The following is a 22,961-nucleotide window of genomic DNA, read 5'->3' as shown; positions in this document are numbered from 1 at the left end:
TGAAGGGAAATTTTTCCTCAATGAAATTTATAATAAAAATGAATGAAAACGCTTAATCCAATAATTTTAGCAAATCTCTTTGATTAGTAAAATGTAATTACAAATAATGAAATGCCATCATAGGCTGAATCTGTGCTGAGTGAAAATGATAGTGTAACAAATGTAAATACAAAGAAAAAATGTAAATGAATGCAAAGGAAACAATAAAGCTGAAGGGTACAAAATTTTAAATTAACAAGCCAATTGACTTTTTGCTGAATGAATAATTAAAATGAACTCTTATCAATAACGATCACAACTGTATTTATGGAAGTTTGGAAAAATTATGACTTACCAGGAATTGGAGTACCAAGTTGTCGCTTCAATTGTTTTCATGGATTTTTATATCAGGATATGAATTGATATCACAAATTCAATCTTTACATGTAACACCCATCACAACCTTGGTAAACACGGTAGATATTACAACAAAGAATTGATCGAGAGCTAACAATAATTAGCATCTAGAAGAGAGAGATTGTTAATTACTATTGATGATAAGAAAAAAACAAAAATTAGCACAAAACCAAGACATTTTGTTTTTCTTCTCATCAAGGTCCAAACAAAAGTTGCAGATGATTAGATGAAATATAAAGAGCAAAAAACGGCGCAACTAGAAAGAGGGGAAAAAGAGAAGCATTGATGTAAATAAATGTAATCACCAGCAAATAAATTAAAATGTTTGTTACCTGATCAAGTTGTGTTTAGATGTTATGATTACTGTCAATTGGAATCAACAATAAAGAATTGTTTTATGCATAATCATCTTGACAATAACTGTACAACATAAGTCTAATCAGTTGATGTTTGAAACCTAACATTAATCTCTTTCTCTCTTTTGTTCTTTTTGCTTTCTTTTCTCCTTCTCTCTCTCTCCTTTGTCAGATCAAATAGTGTTTTTAATTATTTTGTGAAATCAGTTCTTCAACTGTGAATCATTTTTGGTTTCTTGTTGTTGTATTGGAACAATAAGTGTTTAACCCAACCGTTTGTTTTTTTCCTGTGTTTGAATTGGTGTCTAAGAGGTTATCCACAATGGGAAGCTTATTAAGAGGTGAAGAAATGAAGCTTTGTCAACTGTTTTTACAATCAGAGGCAGCTTATTTTTGTATTGCTGAATTGGGTGAACTTGGTTTGGTTCAATTTCGAGATGTAAGTTGCTAATTATTTATCTGCACCATGTTTTCAATGTGTTCCAGTGTTACTTCTGTTTACCCTTCCAACATTATATTTTTCTGGTTTATCGGAGCCATTGGATAATATTTAAACAAAAAAACTTATTTTCGTTGAAAAATCGTATCTAACTTGAACTCTTTTGATAATTGTGTTTCCAGCTCAATCCTGATGTATACTTATTTCATAGGAAATTTATTAGTGAAGTCATGCGATGCCAAGAAATAGAAAGAAAGTTAAGTTAGTATTTATCACACTTGTGCCTATTTTTCTGGTTAATCCTTTAATATGATCTTTTTTTCTAATAATGTTTTCCTTTTACTGTTCAACAGATATCCTTGAGAAGGAAATTAAAAAAGATGACATACCCATTTGTGATAAAGGTGATGTTCCTGAGACACCACCACCACGAGAGATGATTGATCTGGAAGCTACATCGGAAAAAATGGACAATGAATTGAAGCAAGTTAATTTCAATATGGAAGCATTAAAGAAGACATTTCTTGAGCTGTGTGAATTTCGACATATTCTTGAGAAAACCCAACAATTTTTCCTTGAGGTTGTTTCAATTACTGATTTTCATCGAATCTTTGAGTGATTGATTTTCAATTTGACGATTTTTATATTCTCAATAGATGCAAGGAACTGGAGTTGGTGAGGATTGGACTCAGTTAGCGGGCGATGACGCTTTAAATCTTTCAATTCATTCCCACGTCAAATTAAAGTGAGTGAAAATACTGCATGCTTCTATAAAAAGACAGATTATCTCAAATTATCTTACCCCAATCAATTAAAACCATTCTAACAATAATAAACATAACTAATTGAATCTTTCTGGAGGTCTATTAGAATTGTTTTACGATAATTGATCTGGTTGTTTTTAAACCGCCTCTCTCCCAATTTTATTTTTGATTAGTTTTGTATCAGGTGTCATTCGTCGAGATCGATTACATGCATTTGAAAGGATGCTTTGGCGTGTCTGCATGGGTAATGTTTTCGTGCGTCAAGCATTCATTGATGATCCTCTGGAAGATCCCATTTCAGGAGATTATGATTACAAATCAGTATTCATCATATTTTTTCAAGGAGAACAACTAATGACAAAGATTAAGAAAATTTGTGAAGGATTCCGGGCCTCTCTCTATCCATGTCCTGAATCATCTGTAGCCAGAAAGGATATGATTAACAATTTGAATTCAAGAGTAAACGAGCTGAATATTGTTCTTAAACAAACCACTGAACATCGTTATCGCGTATTGGCTGCAGCTGCTAAACACCTTAATACTTGGAAAACAAAAGTCAAAAAAATCAAAGCAATCTACATGACACTCAATTTATTTAACCTAGACCTTACAAGGAAATGTTTAATCGCTGAATGTTGGTGTCCAGTGAATGATTTAGAGAGAGTTCATCTAGCTTTAAATAGAGGAACAGAACGAGGTGGATCCTCAGTGCCTTCAATTTTAAATTGCTTAGAGACTAAAGAAGAGCCTCCAACGTTTCATCGCAACAACAAATTCACCCAAGGCTTCCAAAATTTGGTCAATTCATATGGAGTTGCTTCTTACAGAGAACTGAATCCTGCCATATTTACAATAATCACCTTTCCATTTTTATTTGCTATTATGTTTGGTGACGCGGGTCATGGAGTACTGATGAGTATGTTTGCTGCATGGATGGTTCTTAAAGAAAATCAAATAATAGCTGCAAAACCCCGAAATGAAATATTCAACACTTTTTTCGGTGGAAGATATTTAATTCTGCTTATGGGCATTTTTTCCATTTACACTGGTCTTATTTACAATGACATTTTCTCCAAATCATTCAACTTTTTTGGTTCATCGTGGTTTGCATCACCAATTGCAAAAGGTGGTATCTACGAAAAGAGCATGCAATTGGACCCTCAAAAAGAGTACACTGGGATTCCTTATTGGTTTGGTATGGATCCTATCTGGCAAGTTTCGGAGAACAAGATTTTATTTCTCAATTCATATAAAATGAAACTTTCTGTTCTGCTTGGAGTATCTCAGATGATTTTTGGTGTTGTTCTCAGTTTATATAATCATAGATTCTTTGGTAGAACGCTCAACATTTACAGTGAATTTCTTCCTCAACTCATTTTTCTAGTTTCAATCTTTGGTTACCTCAACATTCTAATCTTAGCTAAATGGATATTTTACGATTCTTCCGTAGCACACTGTGCACCATCAGTTTTGATTACACTTATAAACATGTTCCTTAATAAATATCCTGACTCTCCTTGTAATTTGCTTCCAATGTATTGGGGGCAAAGATTTTTCCAGACAGTTTTACTTATCACTGCCATTGTATGTATTCCATGGATGCTTTGTGTAAAACCCTATTTTTTGAAGAAACAACAAGATTCCAAAGATACCAAGAACAAGCTAAAGATTATCCAACCACCAGTCACCTTTAACAACAATCAAAATGCGGGAGAAAGTGAAGTTGGTATTCCTATGGAAAATTTTAGCGAATTATTCAAAGACCAGGAAAAAGTTGCGGTAAATGTTGAAAACAACGAAAGTGATAAAGAATTTGATCTTAGTGAAATTATAATTCATCAAATAATTCATACAATCGAATCTGTTCTTGGTTCGATCTCTCATACAGCTTCATATCTTCGACTATGGGCTTTAAGCTTGGCACACGCTCAACTGAGTGAAGTTTTGTGGACCATGGTTTTACAAAAGGGTTTAACCTTGGGTGAAAAAACTTTTGGAGGTTTCATCATGTTTTTTGCTTTTGGTATTTGGGCATGTCTAACAGTTGCTGTTCTGCTGTTGATGGAAGGGTTAAGTGCTTTTCTCCATGCCTTGAGATTACATTGGATTGAATTTCAAAGCAAATTTTACTCTGGAACTGGTTACTTATTTCAACCATTTTCATTTGAAGTAATTCTTAAACAAGAATTTGAAGAACTCGTTTGATTTGGTTTACCTAAATGATCCTCAAAAATCATAACCGTAGTCTAAATAGTCTGCTGAGTCTTGCTGTTTGTTGCCACCATATCATCAAGTAACATGAGTTAGTCAGCTGTTTGAAGCAATATGTAAACATTTGCTAGTTACTAACAATCATCTCCAGGTACCAATTTACGTGACAATAATTTTGTGCTTTATGTGACTTTAAAGTGTGTATTAATTTTCTACTTAATGTTACTAAAATTCAATTACAATTAGAGTTTTTCCTATTCTCCAAAGATTTAAAATATAATTTTGGACTCACTTGTTCTCTTGTCTTCACGTGACTCTTGTTTCCTTTGATTAAATTGGTGATCACCTTAATCAACATCTTTGCCAACAAAAAAAACTCATCAATTTTCCCGGTTACCAGTTATTTATACTCAAATGATCATTAAGTGTCTCAATTTCTTTACCCTGTGATTCTCCATCGGCAAATGTGAAATAATATTATGGATTTTAACTGAAATAATTTTCCTCTCACATGTATCCGTTCAATTATCTGCTCATCATTTTCTTTCCTGCAAAGAATATGAATAAGCAAGATCACATCAGCAAGATAATCAAGATCATGCATTGATCAATAGTAAATATTTTTCTCTCTCTCTCTATCTTTCTCCTCCTTCCCATAGTCATTATCATCATCAATTCTTATCTTAATTTTATTACAATTATAATTATCAGCCTTCGTTAGTCTATCTCATGATTCTACATCTAACTCGACGATTAATCGGGCTCAACATTCACATTTTGTTAACTCAACAAGTCTGGTTCCACAAGCTCGCCAACATGTCTACTTCACCATCTCTTGTAACGAATTTTTCCCAGCAATTACAAAGTTTCAAATTGCCATTCTATTCGATTGAAATATTTCCCCCTTCAACCGAGTCTGGATTGAATAATTTGAAAAATTTTCTAAGTGACATTCGAAAATATCGCCCTTTATTTTGTGCCATTACCTCTAAAAGTACTTCAAGAACATCGGAAAACGAAACTGGATCTCGCTTTGAATTGGCTCGAATGATTATTAAAAACTATGGATTCGACATTTTACTCCACTTAACTTGTTCCGATATGATGGACTCAAATCAAGGTCGAAAAATTTTGAGTGAAGCCAAAAAAAGTGGAATCAAGTATATTTTTGCCTTACAAGGAGACAATTTCAAACCAGCTGAACCAAGGGAATTTAATCATGCAATCGACATAGTAAAGTTCATCCGAAAAGAATTTTCAAATGATTTTATCATTGCTGTTGCTGGTTATCCTGATGGTCACCCATCGTCGCCATCTTTTAAGCAAGATATCGCACATTTGAAAGCCAAAGTGGATGCCGGTGCTGATATTGTCATTAGTCAATTTTTCTTCAATGTTGACACTTTTGCCAAGTTTGTGAGATGTTGCCGCTCAGCTGATATTAAAGCCCCCATTTTACCAGGAATATTTACATTTTCATCTTATAAATCCTTTACACGGATGATAAATACAACAAAGGTTCCTGTCTCTAACGAACTGCTGATGAAAATTGAAAGCAAATCCCAAGCAGATCAACAAATCAAACAATTTGCCATTAAAACATCTACTCAACTGTGCCTTAACCTAGTAAATCAAGGACTTTGTCCTGGGCTCCATTTTTTCTCTCTCAATCAAGATGCCTCCTTACATGTGATTGAGATGGTTGAACCAATGATACCAAGGACAACTATTAACCAACAATTATTGCGATTATCTGCTCAATTAGAGGAATGTGTTCTTCAATCAGAAACAGTTATCCAGAAGAATGCTTCACCAATTATCGTCCAAGAAGAAACACCAAAAATTATCTGTTGAAACATAGTATTACATTTTATCATTAACAATCATCATGATGAATTATATGCTGATAATATCGATCAATAGTGAAAGATAAAAAAGAAATTGATTTTCCCTGATAAGTCGACCCTTAAACAAAGATTAAGGCCACCATTAAAAGGATCATTGATCATAATCACAATCATAATCGTAAATAGAATCATAATCATCATCGAAATTATCTAGATTTTCCATTTGATCTGATCAGATTGAATCTTGATAACTTTCAGTCTTTGTAGCTATGAATATTTTGTAAAAAGCAAACATCAACCATCTCTGTTAAAGATTAGAAAAGCCACTCAAAAAAAACAAAACGCTAAATACGATGGAATATCTAATATCAATAAATACAATAGAATTTTGTAAATAAATTTCTCTTTTGTTTATATTAGTACAATTATATCTAATTTCATTCATTGTGATTCTAATTTACTAGCTTATTCGGATCACCTCCAGAAACCCAATACAAAAAACAATGTGTAATCCAAAGTCAACAAATCACGTTTACAATAAGGTTAACTTGGTAAACAAAATCACGCATACGAGATCTAACATAAAAATTCCCCAAATGTCTTATGATTAACTGACTCAAGAAGTTGAACCATCGATAGTTGATTAACTAATTAAACATGAAATGATAACTAGCATCAAATCAATCTTACCAAAGTCAACAATTGTTACAATTAATACAATCAAAGTGCTTCCATGTTGTGCTTACCTATTACCAAAGACTTGGAAATCTAACCTTCAACTATCAAAATAAACGTTCAAATTGTTTATTTAATTGTTTATATAAATGAATATAAACACGAATCAGACTTTAATGAAATCGTTTATTGAGACTTAATTTTTCAACGGTCCCTAATTAGCTTCAAGCTAATATTTCACCTTTTCATAACAATTGATAGCCTTAACCAACTATTATAATTATTTTACTGGGTAATTCGGTTGGTTTTAGCGTTATAATTTAGATTCCGATAAATAAGTGTAAAATTTGCTCCTACGTTGACTGAAATTTTGAAAACTTGGATCATTTTGATACTCGTCACTTGGTTAGCTTTCATCTCAATGCTCGAGACGTTTCTACTCATTTCCTTTATTACTTTAAAAGACGGATAACGTTTTGTAACTGAATTAACTTGAAATAGACAGCCAATTTATCGAATCACTTTAATGGTTGCTTTAGTGAATTACAATAACATCATTCAAGTCAATAAACTTTGTAATGATAAAATTATCAATATACTTTGTAAATCTGGTACATGATTGTTTTATAAATTGAGTTGAGTTTATAAATTGACTTCTTAATGGATGATTATTTGAAAGTTGATTTCACTTCATTATTGGCAGTTGAATCTTTTTCCATCAGATCATGTTTAATGTTATTTTTATATTAAACTATTAATATAAATTCACAATCTCTCAATTTCCAATAATTTTAAACATTTGATATCTTTCTTTGAATTGAATGCTGTAAAACCTTCAAGTTAATCAATTTTAAATCATTACGTTTTGTCTACAACTGAAGGAACTGTCAATTTGAATGATTAAATGGATAATGAAGATGGATAATTTATAGTTTTTATGAAATAAATGAATTTATTTTGTGCAACTTATAACAATCAGTTTAAGTGAGTGATAATCAAATTTATTTTGCAAATTGCAAGTCTAAATTTGTACATAGCTTGGGCCAATTGTAATTTATATCAATTTTATAAATATCAAAGTGAAAATGTAATTTCATGCAGTTGGGTGAAGGGTAAACTTTACATGGATCAATTTGAACTCGATTATCACATTGTACAACTCAGTTGTTTAGCCTTTTCTTATCCATTTACCAGAACCATGATAAATCCTCTGAATTCAATTAGTTACAGGACGAATTGTAATACAAAATATGAGTAGAAAATTGAATGGAATGAGAAAATGGGGAAATATGTAGGATAATAATTCTAAAGTGATCAAGACACATAAATAAAACAATTACAAGTGTTACAAATTTAAGTAGATTGGTTGAAAAGTGTAAAGTGTTTGATAAAAGTAGAAAATGAAATGAAAACCAAATTTGCTTGTGAATACAGCAAAATGGTTTTACTTTTCCTCCGTAAAACCATTAAATAGCCTAATGGAGTTAAAAAGAGATTCGTGTAAAGTTGCAGTTGGAATCATTGATTGGTATATTAGAGGTGAGTTTTTGGTTTCCTTAGAATCGGTTCATTGAACGTGAATATTTTTTTTGTCACAAAAGTCTTCATTGTCTTAAATTGTCTTCATAAATAGATTTCCATTTTAACGATTGACCAACGCTTTATTTGTGCTCCTTATTGCCTTTTCCCAAAAGTTGAGTGATACTGGTAACTGTACTTTGATTACTTCCATATGGACCCAAACTTTCATGAGATGATGAATGGTCAAAAGTCTCAGATTCGCCTGAATGATCGGCGGATTCGTCTGGGTCATTTTCTGAAGTGCTTGTAGCAAGATTGGTGACTGTACCATTGGCAGTGGAAACATTACATCGAGCATTTTGTCCATTTTCCTCTACTTCCGATGATTCTCCTAATTGGGTTGATGAATAATTGTTGAGTGCTGAATAAGATGAACCATACGTTTCGCTACTGCGAATACTTGGACTTGCCCTGATGCCTTCCATGATTAAAGATGGATCAACATCATTATTAAACGATGAGCTAGGGACAACTATTAAGAAAAAGTATTATTAGTTGATGCTTTAACAATTGTTTAAAAAATAAATACAATTAGATTCTTCAATGTTTTGATTTTAGATAAGATCAGTAACTGATTAAATGAAGAACTTATTTATTTCCTTTCTTCATAAAATAATTTGCTTAACAAATAAATCAAATTATAAAAATAATTGAGATGCGAAAAAAAAAATAAATCACACATTTGTATCAACAAATAAACACAAAGACTAGTAATATTCAGGAATGTAAAATAATGGCCTGGATGATTGTTTAGAGATGAACTCACTGTGACTATGAGAAGCTGTTCCGTCTTCATTTGCATAAGAGTCAGTGTGACCTCCAACACTTGATCCAGGGCCTATTGACTGAATTTCAGCTCGTGATGGTGGATAACTTAATCCCAGTCCATTTTCATCAATGGATCCACTAAAAGCACGAGATAACTGTGAAGATCCTAAATGTGTTTGTGAATAGAGTTTAGATTCAAGATTTGCTCCTTCTTCCAAATCAATGACAAGAGAGCGACGTTCATCGGGATAGTTAGGGTTGTAACCATTATTTTGATTTGGATGCTGGTTATGACGGTAAAACGATGAAGTTGAAGAAGATGTTTCTTTACCATAAAATTCAGAGATTGGCTTTCGATGTCGACCAGTATGGGGAGAAGCTGAACTACCCATTTTCCGATCAAAATCTTCCATTGATGTTTTACTAATCAGTGAGGAAGAAATTGATGGTTTTAAATTATTTGGAACTGATATTTTTCGAGTTCGTTTTCTTGGTGATTTCAATGAAAACTGTCCTAAGGCACTGGAAAATCCTCCTCCGACTCCAGCTGAATGAGAACCAGATTTGTCTTTGGAGTTTTTCACATTTCCATTTAGCTGTGGCGTTATGTTTTCATTTGAACTACCAATTATCATGTTGATTATCCTTGAGCCAAAGAAAGAATCATGCAGTAAATTTAAGGCACTTTGAGAGACACTTGATTGAGGTCGACTTCCGTTACCGAGTGAAATATCACAAGCATTCGTGTTGTAATCAAAGTTGACTAATTGGTCAGCAATTGACGGAGAAGCCAAATCACTATTACCATGTTGGTTAAATCGATGATGAGTGTCAGAAATTAATTCATCTTCCATTATAGTTTCTAAAGAGGGCGGAATAAATTCTGAGTCTTCTGGGTGAATATCCAAGTTCATAGCTGAACCCAGATAAGGCTGTCTTCGTAAGCCTACTGAAGATTTTGTGTAAGGCAATGATGGTCTAAGATCATCCCAATAAGTGTCCTTCACTAATTTAGGCAACTGATTGTGCATTTGATCCACAATATACATTGAAACAACCAAGTTACGGTCAAGAATGAAGTTTAACTCAAAATCATCATCATCTTCCCCAAAAGGATTAATTAACTGTTCAGCTACCTTGAGCCAGCCCATGAAGAAGAAAAATTCAAGCAAAGTGAAAACTGGAATGTAAAGGTCAACCTCATGGCCTGAATATCCTTGACTTGGATCCAGATATTGACGAGCCATAATTACAGCAGCAAAATAAGTATAGACAGCAATAGTTACTGCCTGAGTATAAACCAATGGAATAGAGATCCAATCAAAGGCAAATAGATCTCCACAGCCATTTCTAAATTTGTACAATTCTTGTAATAAATGTTTCAACAACGTATCATCTTTGATTCGACCTTCTCGCCGAGATCTGATGGCCAACGTCGTGAACCAAGCTGCCGGTGCCCACCATTTACCATAAACTCCTGGTATCTCATTGTAAGCTAATTGTTCCTCTTTAGTCATGATACCAGCTTCAACTAGATGATCAATTGACGGGAAACGACGCTTAACTGATATACTGATTGCTTGAAAGGTAACAGCTTGAAGGATCAGTAAGTAACGGGCTAAAGTTCGTCTTATCACGCGCCCTCGTTCATCATCCCCTTGAACGATACCAGTGATCATCATGAGAAGTCTAGAGAAAGATAGAGGAAAATAAAATGCATAGATTAATTAATTTGTACTAACATTTGTAAGTAATTTTAGTAATCGATAGAATATAAAATTTAATGACCCAAAATCTAAATTAATTAGAGCCTGTCAACATGTAAATCGTAACATCGTAACATCCTAAGTAATTAATTGGTGTTACCTTAGCTACACAACTGTTGTTAGACTATTCATGGTTCAACACTAGATATGGATACAAATGAGACTAAAATACTAAAGCAAACTATCCAATAAACAGGACAATGACAAGACTAATGAATTATTTATGCTCACAGGGTCACAAATCGAAAATATTGTGATTTAATATTGAAATGCTGTCTTTCCCATTTGGAGCAAATGACTCAGTCTATGGTCGAAAAATGACCATTAGACTAACTCTTGAAGCAATGAACTTGGTACTATAAAGTTAATGGAGCATGAAAGAGTTTTGTTACCAGATAGTCGAGTAATTTAGGAGATGGATAATGAAAACGGTATCGTTAACTTACGTATCTGGCCATGGTATAGCACAGTATTGGTTCCACCATCGGCTAACCACAATTGAGACATAAAACCCAAGAATGAACGACAATGGAATCAATTTAGAGAAAGCTTCACAGTATAAGGCGACTTTCTCAAAAACCCTGTAAGAGAAGGAAAAGAATTGTTAATGAATACAATCAAAAAAGTGAATGAAATGAAAAGTCTGAAATATATAATAAATCTCATTATGAAATCAGAAACATAAAGCAGAAACAGAAAGTCTTGACCAGTCTCGTTTAGGTGAATGCATCACAGATCAATGAACCGACAGACTTTAACAATGTGTTAACTTCATAACAGTTTCTTATCCGAGCAAACAGCTGATTAATTTGGATCATCTAAATATAAAAATATCAAGGGATTTAGTATCAAAACCTAAAAATACATTATAAACAAAAAAGACATTTCAAGAAATGTTACTAGACACATGTAAATCTTTTTTAGCTTTTGTAACTTTTCACATGTTAGGTCCTTGGCATTCCTCGTCAAACCTTGAAGAAACTCGTTAATCAATCAACAAGATTGAATTAGCTCCAAATTTACAGCTGTACACATTAGATATTTCATAATGAAGTAGCCTTGTCAAAACCAATCATTCAACATAACTATGTCAATCAAATAAATCTATATCTTTAAGAGCAAGTCAAAAATAATCTGGCCTTTGATATCAACACTTTAATCAATAACAAACCTGAGTAAGTATAATATATTGACTGGAATACACCAAGAAATTATGGCTCGTTATTCACCAATTTTGGAAGAGACTCAAAATCCCTGAATGACGATTTTTTGGTAACATAATTAATTGTCAAACAATATGTAAGAAAAAACATAAAAATCAAATTTGACTAAAACTACAGTTAAACAATAACAACAATTGTCTACGTTTGCGCATTATTGATTGTTTACATTCTTTACCCGCCAATTATTTTACTGTGTTAGTCTATTATTGGCTTTTATCCAGCTATTAGATCATAGTTAAACCGTTAATTATTTTAATCTTGTTCAATTTATAAACTATTTAAATAACCATTTGTTACACAACATTTCACAACAATTTGGTGGATTCATTCGCAATTCAATAGTCAAAAAGATGAAGTTGGAAGTTTCTCCATGCTTACGCTACACTTGGGCAATATTTCATTAACTCAACAGAGGCGGTTATTGTTAAACTTTGATAATGATTGATTGTATGCTTACCTTCGCTGATCTGGGTCCAATAAATAACGATAAAGAAAGCTGAGACTGTAATAAAGGATACAAAAGATGATCATCTCTCGGTACAGAAGCTTATAAATGGACCCTCTCCAGCGGAGAAGTAGTTTCGCAAATCCATTGAGTCTTGTGTTGGCAACATTTAACGTATATGTAACGGTCATGGTTGATCAAAGTTATTGATGGTTGATTCCAAATTTCGGCAGGATTCAACAATCACAGTTAAATCCAATCAATCACCGATGGCCAGTTAATCCTTTCTTGGTATTTGTTCCCAATGCACTGAGTTGATTAATATGGAACAATCAAATGATGATGATGACCAGTTAATGTAATCGTTAGTGTACCTTTTGATAAACATTGAAGACACCAGGAAAATGATTATTTTACAGCTTAAAGCTCAACCGTCTGGTAGGGCAATGGATGTTAATTTGAGTGGAGATAGGATGGAGATAATGGGTTAGATAGAAGGGACAAAAGTAAGTCAATAAATTTTTTTTTCAATAATATATCAAGCTTTGCGTGAACTATGTAAAACAGGTTAAAAATGTCAATTTTTTAAAACTAGGACAATCGTGAAGCAACATCACCATTGACGATTAAAGATTATAAAAATGGTATAAAAATGTAAACTGAAATTGAAATGGCGGAGACAAAGAAAGATTAGCTTCATCAAGTCAACATAAAGTTCTACCCGAGATTAAAGTTAGTTATTCTACAATGGAAATATTGCCAACTTTAGGAGTTCGAAATGGTTTGGATAACAAAATGGTATGGATCGAGGAAGTAACATCAACTATACTGTACTAGATTTCAATTACAATCGCAAAATTATCAAAATAATTGACAAAAAGCATGCTACCAAGAATTAGGACAAATTCAAATTCTCAGTTAAAGGAGAGGATTCTCAACAAAAGCAAAAGACAATGAAAAAAGAAAAATAAATTCGCAAAAACCTCGGAATAAATTCACTGAGATACTAAAGGAAAGACTGAACAGTTGCAGGAAATCGATCAGATTTAAGGGTAAAAAAGGATGGTATCAGGAGAAATGAAAAGTTCAATGCGCAGACTTACTAAATCTTTTCCCACTTTTCTGGTAATACAATTATGAAGACAGGAGTAAAAAAAAGAGCGTGTATGAAAGGAATGGAGAGAGAAGGAAAAAAATGAGGAAGAAGACAACAATCGAGATGATGGCGAAAAAAAAGAAACCAAAAAAGTACTAGGAAACAATGAAGTTCATCATCAACAAACCTGATGGATTTTACTACATTACTTGTGGTGAATTCAAAAAAAAGACAACATTCAAATGGTTCAATTTAGAAGCATGTTTAATGTTATCTGAACTACGGTAAAATTTGTTCTGACAGGTTGAAAGATTTTGGAAAAGGAATTGCAAACCAGAAGGAGAAGAAAAGGAAAAGGGTTAATGGAGGAAGAGTCAACATGGTTAACAAAAAAAAGTGGAGAAATGAATTACAGGGTGCAAGTCTTGGACCAAGAAAACAACTAAAGCAAATCTTTCTGAGGCGATATTATTATTCTGACTCTCTGTTAATGTAAATATTATAATTTACCCTGCAGACGTATGAGTCAGAACAATTATTTATAATATTAGATGGAACAATTAAATGGTGCAAAAAAAGATTCGTCCTATCATTCAGATAAATTTTCATTTTGGTTATTCGAGTTGCTATTTGGAATGTAAAGAGTGGAATTCAGTTTCATTTTTGTGTTAATCAATCAAATCAAAGAGGACCAATCCTTATTTATAATCAATGAATGATTTAAAATGCGTTTTAAACATCGCAACACCTTTAGGGAACCAGCGAAAGTGAAACTTCTGAAAATATTATCATGATGATTCACGATTCTGATAAATTTCTGTTATTAATGGTGATGAAGCAACGTTTTGGCTAACATGGAAAAGGGAAATCAACATTGTCAACATTCTTTAATCAACAAAATGACTGAAAGCAAAATGGATTCCAGAAGTCAAATCAATAATGAATTATTGTTACCATTTGTTTCAATTCTGCATTGAGAACAGTTTTAATGGTCAACTTGACAGTTATGATGATAATGGCGAGGAAGATGGTCAAGATAATTGATGCTAAATGTTAATGATCTCAAAGATGCAAGAATGATGGTGATAACTGTTGAGTCACGTTTAATCATTTACCATCAGAGGTGAAAATTGAAGGGTTAACTTTTCCTTGATGGACTAGAGGATATTTGAATCAATGGTTTTTTCTGGTGGAGACAAAAGATCCATAGAAACATGAAAACATGAATTTAGGTTGTTACAATTAATGGCTAAGATTTAATGATAATAATGAATGATGATGAATATGATGGAAACATGTAAATTAGACCGTGAGACAATTAAAACCAGAAAAAAACCGGATTAATTAGTAATTGATTGTACCCAAGTAAACAGGATCTTTGTTAAATTACCTGTTATGTTTGCTGGTGTTTTTAAAATAGCCCAAATTGGAAAGCAACAAGAAATGACAAATAAATGACAACAATGGCAAAAATTACATTGGATTGAAACATTGATGGAAGCAATAAACAAAGCCTGGAATGAAATAACTTTCAATTAAATCAAACAATAATCACACTGAGATGATTAAATTGCAAGCAACTGCAAAAATATAGACTTTCTAATTGTCCTTTAAAATAGTCATTCCTTTTTTATTTACCAATCTGTAAGAGTCAATCAATTGACTATTTTTTGTAATTTTCAAAGCCAAATGATCAAATAATAGCAACCTTTTTTATTTCCATTTGATAATAATCGGTTTTAATTTTACTTTTATACAACAGATTTGGTTGATTGTGGACTTTTCTGGTAACACAGTTAAGATGTTGATGTTAAAGCCCGGGAAATAGCTCTAAAATTGATTGGTGATAAAAATTTAAGGTTTGAAATCTTGATTACTTTCTAAATCGTTAATCTTAACAATTGATGAGTCAAATCAGATTGTATTTTTAAAAGATGCAACAAGAAAGAGACGATTTGATTTAGAAGATTAGATTCAACAATGAAATGATATCCAATCAAGTTTCATAGCAAACAATTTGATTAACCGACCGTGAATGGTCATTGATTGTCTGAAAATCAATAAAAAATGAATTGGATATAATAACCTTCGAATAAATAATATCAAACCGATAATTTACCCAATTTATCAATCCAAACAATGAAAACACTTTTAGCGAAAAATACTCTTGATTTTGTATGCAGTGCGTTTAAGGTGCTTGCTTACAAAGGTTTGTTTTTCATACGGTTTGATGTTATTTTATATTATATTTTTTGCTGTTAACAGTTCACCAATTTAATCACAGTTCAACTGCCATTTAATTATTCATAATTATAACTTACCATTGCTGTTATGCAGTGAAATTGTGTTAATAATAACTATGTATTTTGTAACCTTCTTAACCAGACCAAATATCAGAATGAAACCATTATTTTAGGTAAACCTGGTTTTGTCATTATACTATTTAATTACAATGTATTTCTGTCCATTACATACGTCAATTGTCAGCAATTAAAGCCAACACAAATGGATGAAATGTCAAATAGAGACAACAGTTGGGTTAAATTGTTGGTAAATTGAAATGGTCTTTATGTTGACTATAAAATCTTCAGAAATAAAATCATTTTTAACCGTAATACCAATTTAAAATCTCTGCTCATTCGCAGCTATTGAAACCCATTTACCAGTTTTACCAGGAAAATTACCTTCTCGGTGAAAGTCCAATGGATAGACACTCAATTAAGATTAACATTAAGATTTGCACGCAAATGATACCAAAGCTTTATACTTACCAACCAATTCAGATTGTTTACAATCATAGAATTGATTTTCTCATTCAAATCAGCTCGACATGTAAATAATCAACTGTTTTATAAGACAATAAATAAACTGATCGTTGAATTATATTTTGGATGGAAAGCAACAGTTACTTGAATATACATTGATTGCTGTGAAGGTGATCCTTTAACAATCTAGATTAGATAGACAGACAATTAATCAAAAAAGATAAACTGGAAACGATTTAGGTTTACAAGTCGATGAAATTAATGTTTCAATCTTACAACAGGTAATCATTGTTAATCAAAAAGTCTGGCCAATCTTTCAACAGCTTACAAGTGGATTTACTTTGGGTTTGAAAGGAAATTGAATTGAAGTACTGAGAATGGCCAAAGACAATTAACTTATTGCTACAAGTTAATGTTTCCTGATTACTTTGAATTATCCGTAGAGTTACCATCAACTTTAATGAAACATCATAAAAGCTACCAATAATCATAATTGAAGATTAAGAGTTATTAGTTGTTGGTTAAAACATCGCAGACCTTTAGATTCATCCATCAGATTCAAAGCTTTCAAGTACTCATCTTGAAATTGTGTTATTCGCATACATTGTAGATCCCAGATTTAATGGTATAATCAAATGATATTGAAACGTTTATTAATCTTGACTTTTGGTAGTTGAATAATCCTAACACTGAAATTTATAAGGTAAATATCTCAATGTTTTTATTGAAGCTTTTTGGTCATTTGACGTCCAAGTGATTTCAATCACAATAATACAGAGGTAGATAGGGAATAATGCATTTACTTTGACTATATAAGATTGATTTACTGACAATTTAGATGATATAAGATAATGCTTTGTAGTCAGCTAAGAGCTGCAGTTTAAAGTACATTGTATACATTAAATAATTGCTTGTAAATTGGTAAACCCATTTTATCAAAACAATCATTATTTCACTTGAAATGTAATCATATACATTTTTGCTCAAGTCATGGTAATCTCATAGAGAAATAAAAATAGTAACGTTAAATTGATAGTGAATTCTGAATTGTAAACTTACATAAGTTACATTTAAACATTGGAACATTTTAAATAGTATTTCTACAAAGTTGATTGTGAACTTAGTCTAATGATCAGGTAAAGCTACACATGCGAACATGAATAAACAGCTGAAAAAAGGCAAAATGAAAATAAGCTTAGGAACTCTTTCAAATAAAAAATAATGCCTAACGGCAAGCAACAGGCAGTAACATGATTAAGCTAGAAACAAAAACAATTAATTACATTAAACTCAATAGGATTCTTTTTTTCAAGCCAAAAATCTAATATCTTTAGGGATAACAAAACAAAACTAATGAGTCCGAAAGTTTAATGTAACATTCTGGAAGCATAATGTATCTATTTATGTTCAGCATCATATTCTGTGAATAGATTGATTGATGAAAATAACAATTTATCGTCGAAAAAAAAAGAAATCCAAATTGAACAGTAAGCTTCCCAAAGTCACAGAAAATGCTTGTCAATTTTTTGTTGTGAATATTGATTTGATTTTACATTGGTACGTGGCTAAAGAGGTAAGAGACGGATTCACCATTATGAGTTCTCCTGATGGCTTCAGCGAGGATCATGCTAACATCGATACACTGAAAAAGAAAAGAAAAAAGTTATTAGATCACAAAAGTCTCATTAATTTATCAACAAGTTTACAATTATCATTGCCTCATCTTATCTAGTCATGACTTTTATCATAATCAAACAAACATTAGATTATTATATTGATTAGTTGAATCATCTGTAGGTTATTCCTTAATAAAATAACATGATTTGGAAGATAATCAAAATTAATAAATGAAGAATATCAAGATTTGTCTGATAGCATAAGATATGCAATCATGGGATACTTTGTTGGTGGTTTGCGGTGGTGAAGGTTGGTTGATAAAACACTTGAATCATTAATCAAAAGATGATTTTAAAAGAAGCAAATCAACTAATTGCAGAAATGTTGGAGTATTTGGAAATCATGATTGTCCATTATCATAATGTCATTGAGACAACACGTAAACATCCGACAGATATAAGCAGGAAAACAAACCTGAATTTTTGGACATCTTCTCATATTTTCATCTTGTGGAATGGTATTTGTGACTACTAGAGCCTCGAATGCTGCTGAATTGATTCTAGGTAAGGCAGGGCCACTAAAAATACCATGAGTTAAAATGGCATAGACTTTTGATGCTTGAGCCTCGATTAATTTTTGAGCTGCTTGACAAATAGTTCCACATGTGTCAGCCATGTCATCAACTAGGATTGCAACCCTATCCTTGACATCACCAACAAGAACCATAGAGGCTACTTCATTAGCCTTTTTTCTTTCTTTATGAATCAGGGCAAAGTCGACATTTAGTCGATCGGCAATTGAGGTAACACGCTTTGCACCTCCAGCGTCAGGAGAAACTACAGAGAAACAAATGAAAGGTATTAAAAGTGAACGGCTTTACTTGGTAATAAAAATGACCACAATAAATACCTATCACACATTGATGCCAGTCAGGAATGTTTTCTTTAATCCATTTGAGTACAGCTGGTTCAGCATACAAGTTATCTACTGGGATATCGAAGAATCCTTGAATCTGACTTGCATGTAGATCCATTGTAATAATATGATCTGCTCCAGCCACAGAAAGCATATTAGCTATTAACTTAGCACTGATTGGAGCTCGAGATTTGTCCTTTTTGTCTTGTCGAGCATATGGAAAACATGGTATAACAGCAGTTACTCTTGCTGCAGAGGCAATCTTACAAGCATTAATCATAATTAAAGCCTCCATTAGATTGTCATTAACTTCACCACATCCTGATTGTACTATGAAGACATCTTCACCACGGACACTTTCACCAATTTCTACTGAAGTTTCTTGGTTACTAAATTTTTTTAGAACTGTCTTTCCGATGTGTATACCAAGTCTTTCCACAATTTTTTGAGCCAAATCAGGATGAGATGATCCACTGAAAACTTTAATATTAGGCATGGTGAATCAAAGGACACTACGAGATGAACTAGAAATTTCAGGTGAGAACTACTCAATTGTTACAATCAAACAACCGACAGTGTTAATTTAACACTGTTAAACGAACACTGTTGGTGTATTAGACTCTCAACAATCAGCTTTTCACCATGCGTGTACAAAGACACACCTCATTAACAGGGGCCATCTATACATATCAGATCATTTGCAATTTAATTCATCTTAAAGATTGTAATCAATTTTCAAAGAAAGACAAAAAGAAATGACTGGCACAGTCATTCAAAATGTTACATCAGTTCAAACAGACTAATTACGTCTTCATCACAAAAGTCAGAGTCCAAATGGAATCATTGACTCCAATCTCGTTTCCAATGAGATACGTCAAACTGGTTTTCTTCTCGAGAACCACAAATTTTTCAATCTTGAAATTCAATTTTATCATATGTTAAATGAAAGCAATATACTGGTTTAATTGAGCAACAAACGCTGAATACAAATGTTCTGGATCGATTCAAAGTTTGAATTTCAAACATTAGATGAACTAAGCACGTTTGCGCATTATTTGTTTACATTTTTCAAACTCTTTACCGCCAAATATTTTTCAGGCTACGAAACGCTCAACAGTTGTATAGCATTTGAATTTTTACCAGAACAATTTTTCAGTTACTCTTTCCATTATGGGTCATTTTAACCACCAGAAAATTGATTATCCATCCAAGATCTGTAAGTAACATCAATTTATTCGGAAGAAATTGACAAAATAATTAATGATAGGTATGCAAAGATAAAACAAAACCATGATAGTTAACTTGATTATGAACGAACAATCCTCCGTTTTTTAAATTTAAATAATTTAGATGTTGTGACATCATGTAACAAATGATTTTACATGATAAAGATTGGATGTGCAAGGAAATTGATTGAAATTGACATTGTCAATGACATTGTCAATAAGATTGATCATAGCAGTTTTGTTGCTCTTAAGTATGACCATTGATAATTCAGGGAGACAATTTTTGAATAGAATCCAGTAATTAAATTATAAATAATCAAAATTTTTAGGTTCTATCCACGTAGCTTGATTTGATGATAGATTGACTAGTTAAATACTAAATGTGATTCAGATCTAGATGAATACAGTTGAACAAAAAAACGATTTACCATTGGTTAACATCCATTTCACCTAGAAATTCCTGCTTAGTTGATTTAAATAAACTTGAAAACAAAAATGAAATACAAAATATCCAAGAAAATTACTTACTTCTAATGAACAAAGGGAATATTTTCAGAAAATTTTCTTGAAATGAAAAATATCATTCAGATAAAACAGCAAGATATCACATCAAAAATTGATTGATCTCAAGATTATATGATTTTATCAAAATAAAATCATGATATTTATGATTCAATCATGAGATTACAAGATTAGGTTAAGCAAATTCATATCAGCTATTGTAAGCTTTCAATTAAAATTAGCTGAATGATGAAAATGAGATTAGGTAATTTTATAAGTTCGAAGGTCAAAAAAATCACAGTCAGAAAGAATCTTGTTGCTGGCATTTCCGTCAGTACGGATTTTACATTGGTACGTGGCTGAAGAGGTAAGAGACGGATTCACCATTATGAGTTCTCCTTATGGCTTCAGCAAGGATCATGCTAACATCGATACACTGAAAAAGATAAGAAAGAGTTATTAGATTCAAAAGTCTCATTAATTCATCATGAAAAAGCAAGAAGTTTACAATTATCATTGTTTCATCTTATCTGTTCATGACTTTATCATAATCAAACAAACATTAGATTATTATATTGATTACAAAAGACCCCAAAAAGAAGTTAATTAATTGTTACATTACATAAATAGGTAAAACCAGGATTAAAACTAGACATGAGTTAATGGCACAATTACTTATGTCATATGATATTATATGCTAATTGAATTTTCCGAATATCAATTTCCTTGAGATCCTATTTCTGTTTGCTAGCGAAAGGTCAAATTTCATGATCTTTAAGGTTACCGCATTTGAATTTTTATGAATGAGATAATACAATAAAACATTGACCGGTCTTTATTTTGATTGTTCAGCTAATTTGAAAGTAAACTCTCGTGAAGCAATAATTGGAACTAGAGTAAGATTGTTACAAACCTGAATTTTTGGGCATTTTTTCATATTCTCATCTTGGGGTATAGTATTAGTAACGACCAAAGCCTCAAGAGTAGCGTCATTTATTCTTGCAAGTGCTGGTCCACTAAATATACCATGAGTTAAAATGGCATAGACCTTTGATGCTTGAGCCTCTATTAACCTCTTTGCAGCTTCACAGATAGTTCCACATGTGTCAGCCATGTCATCAACTAGGATTGCAGTCCTATCCTTGACATCACCAACAAGAACCATAGAGGCTATTTCATTAGCCTTCTTTCTTTCTTTATGGATCAATGCAAAGTCGACATTCAGTCGATCGGCAATTGAGGTAACACGCTTTGCACCTCCAGCATCAGGAGAAACTATAAATACACAAAATTAGTCAATGTAAGAGTATAAATGAGCTCTCTAAGACTAAAGAGATGGTATACAATACCTATCACACACTGCTGCCAATTAGGAATGTTTTCTTTAATCCATTTGAGTACAGCTGGTTCAGCATACAAGTTATCTACTGGTATATCGAAGAATCCTTGAATCTGACTTGCATGTAGATCCATTGTAATAATATGATCTGCTCCAGCTACAGAAAGCATGTTAGCTATTAACTTAGCACTGATTGGAGCTCGAGATTTGTCCTTTTTGTCTTGTCGAGCATATGGAAAACATGGTATAACAGCAGTAACTCTTGCTGCAGAGGCAATCTTACAAGCATTAATCATAATTAATGCCTCCATTAGATTGTCATTTACTTTGCCACATCCTGATTGTACTATGAAGACATCTTCACCACGGACACTTTCACCAATTTCCACACAGGTTTCTTGATTGCTGAATTTTTTGAGAACTGTCTTTCCAATGTTTATACCAAGTCTCTCCACAATTTTTTGAGCCAAATCAGGATGAGATGATCCGCTGAAAACTTTAATATTAGGCATAATGAATCAAAGTACACAACAAGATGAATTGGAAATTTCAGTTGAACATGCTATTACAACAATGTTGAAACAACATGGAGGTCCGTTGCCAATGGTCCGCTGGTTAAGCTTTGAGATTTGGCAGGAAAAAATATTTCTCGCGGTTACTTTGAAAATGGTTACAAACTGAAGGCAACTATGAATCTTTAACCTATCTTTATGTGAATCTATGTGAATCTTTCATGTACAAACAGTAAAAACAGTGTACATAAAGATCAAGGTTATCAGTATATTTCAAGGGTATTTTATTGCTAATTTATTACATTGTATTATTTATAATTAAATGAGATTATTACTACACAGAAATTGTTAAATATAATTTGTACCTGCAAACGTGTTTTCTCACTTCGAAACAGCAAATAATCAAGATTAATTTTTCAACCCATAGTTATTTTTACATTTTAGTATTTAAACATTATTTTTGTCCTAATTGATTTTGTTGTCTCTATGTATTGCAATAACGAAGCGTTAGGTTTAATG

At 32.3% G+C, this 22,961-nt stretch overlaps 5 protein-coding genes and 2 long non-coding RNA genes across 9 annotated transcripts; 3 read left to right on the top strand and 4 right to left on the bottom strand.

The window, feature by feature from the left end:
• Window positions 1-64: 64 nt before the first annotated feature.
• On the bottom strand, window positions 65-474 carry LOC149094183 (uncharacterized). Its single transcript, XR_016199095.1, has 2 exons — window positions 335-474; window positions 65-254 (listed from the first exon to the last, which is right to left on the bottom strand). It is a non-coding gene; the product is annotated as an uncharacterized LOC149094183 (long non-coding RNA).
• A 129-nt stretch (window positions 475-603) lies between these two features.
• On the top strand, window positions 604-6,438 carry LOC107360464 (V-type proton ATPase 116 kDa subunit a 1). The gene is made up of 5 exons (XM_015927126.3): window positions 604-1,191; window positions 1,374-1,452; window positions 1,545-1,771; window positions 1,848-1,936; window positions 2,129-6,438. Exons 1-5 carry the CDS (start codon window positions 1,075-1,077, stop codon window positions 4,158-4,160), a joined length of 2,544 nt encoding a protein of 847 aa, XP_015782612.1. The 5' UTR covers window positions 604-1,074; the 3' UTR covers window positions 4,161-6,438.
• On the top strand, window positions 4,896-6,438 carry LOC107360465 (uncharacterized). Its single transcript, XM_015927127.3, has one exon. It carries the CDS (start codon window positions 4,896-4,898, stop codon window positions 6,018-6,020), a length of 1,125 nt encoding a protein of 374 aa, XP_015782613.1. The 3' UTR covers window positions 6,021-6,438.
• A 1,229-nt stretch (window positions 6,439-7,667) lies between these two features.
• On the bottom strand, window positions 7,668-15,164 carry LOC107360470 (uncharacterized). 3 transcript variants are annotated; one of them, XM_015927133.3, is made up of 5 exons: window positions 14,958-15,164; window positions 12,484-12,845; window positions 11,250-11,384; window positions 9,036-10,726; window positions 7,668-8,741 (listed from the first exon to the last, which is right to left on the bottom strand). In XM_015927133.3, exons 2-5 carry the CDS (start codon window positions 12,660-12,662, stop codon window positions 8,350-8,352), a joined length of 2,397 nt encoding a protein of 798 aa, XP_015782619.1. In that variant the 5' UTR covers window positions 12,663-12,845; window positions 14,958-15,164; the 3' UTR covers window positions 7,668-8,349. The 3 variants fall into 3 exon arrangements, with proteins under 3 accessions (XP_015782619.1, XP_015782620.1, XP_089124328.1); XM_015927134.3 differs by lacking the exon at window positions 14,958-15,164 and adding an exon at window positions 13,575-13,853; XM_089268202.1 differs by lacking the exons at window positions 12,484-12,845; window positions 14,958-15,164 and adding an exon at window positions 11,511-11,650.
• On the top strand, window positions 12,836-15,156 carry LOC149094182 (uncharacterized). The gene is made up of 2 exons (XR_016199094.1): window positions 12,836-12,977; window positions 13,067-15,156. It is a non-coding gene; the product is annotated as an uncharacterized LOC149094182 (long non-coding RNA).
• Window positions 15,165-17,361: 2,197 nt separating the features above from the next.
• LOC107360471 (ribose-phosphate pyrophosphokinase 2) lies at window positions 17,362-19,459 on the bottom strand. The gene is made up of 3 exons (XM_015927137.3): window positions 18,859-19,459; window positions 18,424-18,785; window positions 17,362-17,974 (listed from the first exon to the last, which is right to left on the bottom strand). Exons 1-3 carry the CDS (start codon window positions 19,358-19,360, stop codon window positions 17,882-17,884), a joined length of 957 nt encoding a protein of 318 aa, XP_015782623.1. The 5' UTR covers window positions 19,361-19,459; the 3' UTR covers window positions 17,362-17,881.
• A 1,141-nt stretch (window positions 19,460-20,600) lies between these two features.
• On the bottom strand, window positions 20,601-22,509 carry LOC107360473 (ribose-phosphate pyrophosphokinase 1). The gene is made up of 3 exons (XM_015927138.3): window positions 21,941-22,509; window positions 21,505-21,866; window positions 20,601-21,027 (listed from the first exon to the last, which is right to left on the bottom strand). The coding sequence occupies exons 1-3, from the start codon at window positions 22,440-22,442 to the stop codon at window positions 20,935-20,937; spliced, it is 957 nt and encodes a 318-aa protein (XP_015782624.1). The 5' UTR covers window positions 22,443-22,509; the 3' UTR covers window positions 20,601-20,934.
• Window positions 22,510-22,961: the final 452 nt, after the last annotated feature.

Source organism: Tetranychus urticae, chromosome 2 (genome assembly GCF_039701765.1).
Source record: "Tetranychus urticae isolate SD_2017Ah chromosome 2, NJAU_TeUrti_SD_1.0, whole genome shotgun sequence".
NCBI classification, from domain to species: Eukaryota; Metazoa; Arthropoda; class Arachnida; order Trombidiformes; family Tetranychidae; genus Tetranychus; species Tetranychus urticae.
This window is presented reverse-complemented; position numbering and strand designations above follow the sequence as displayed.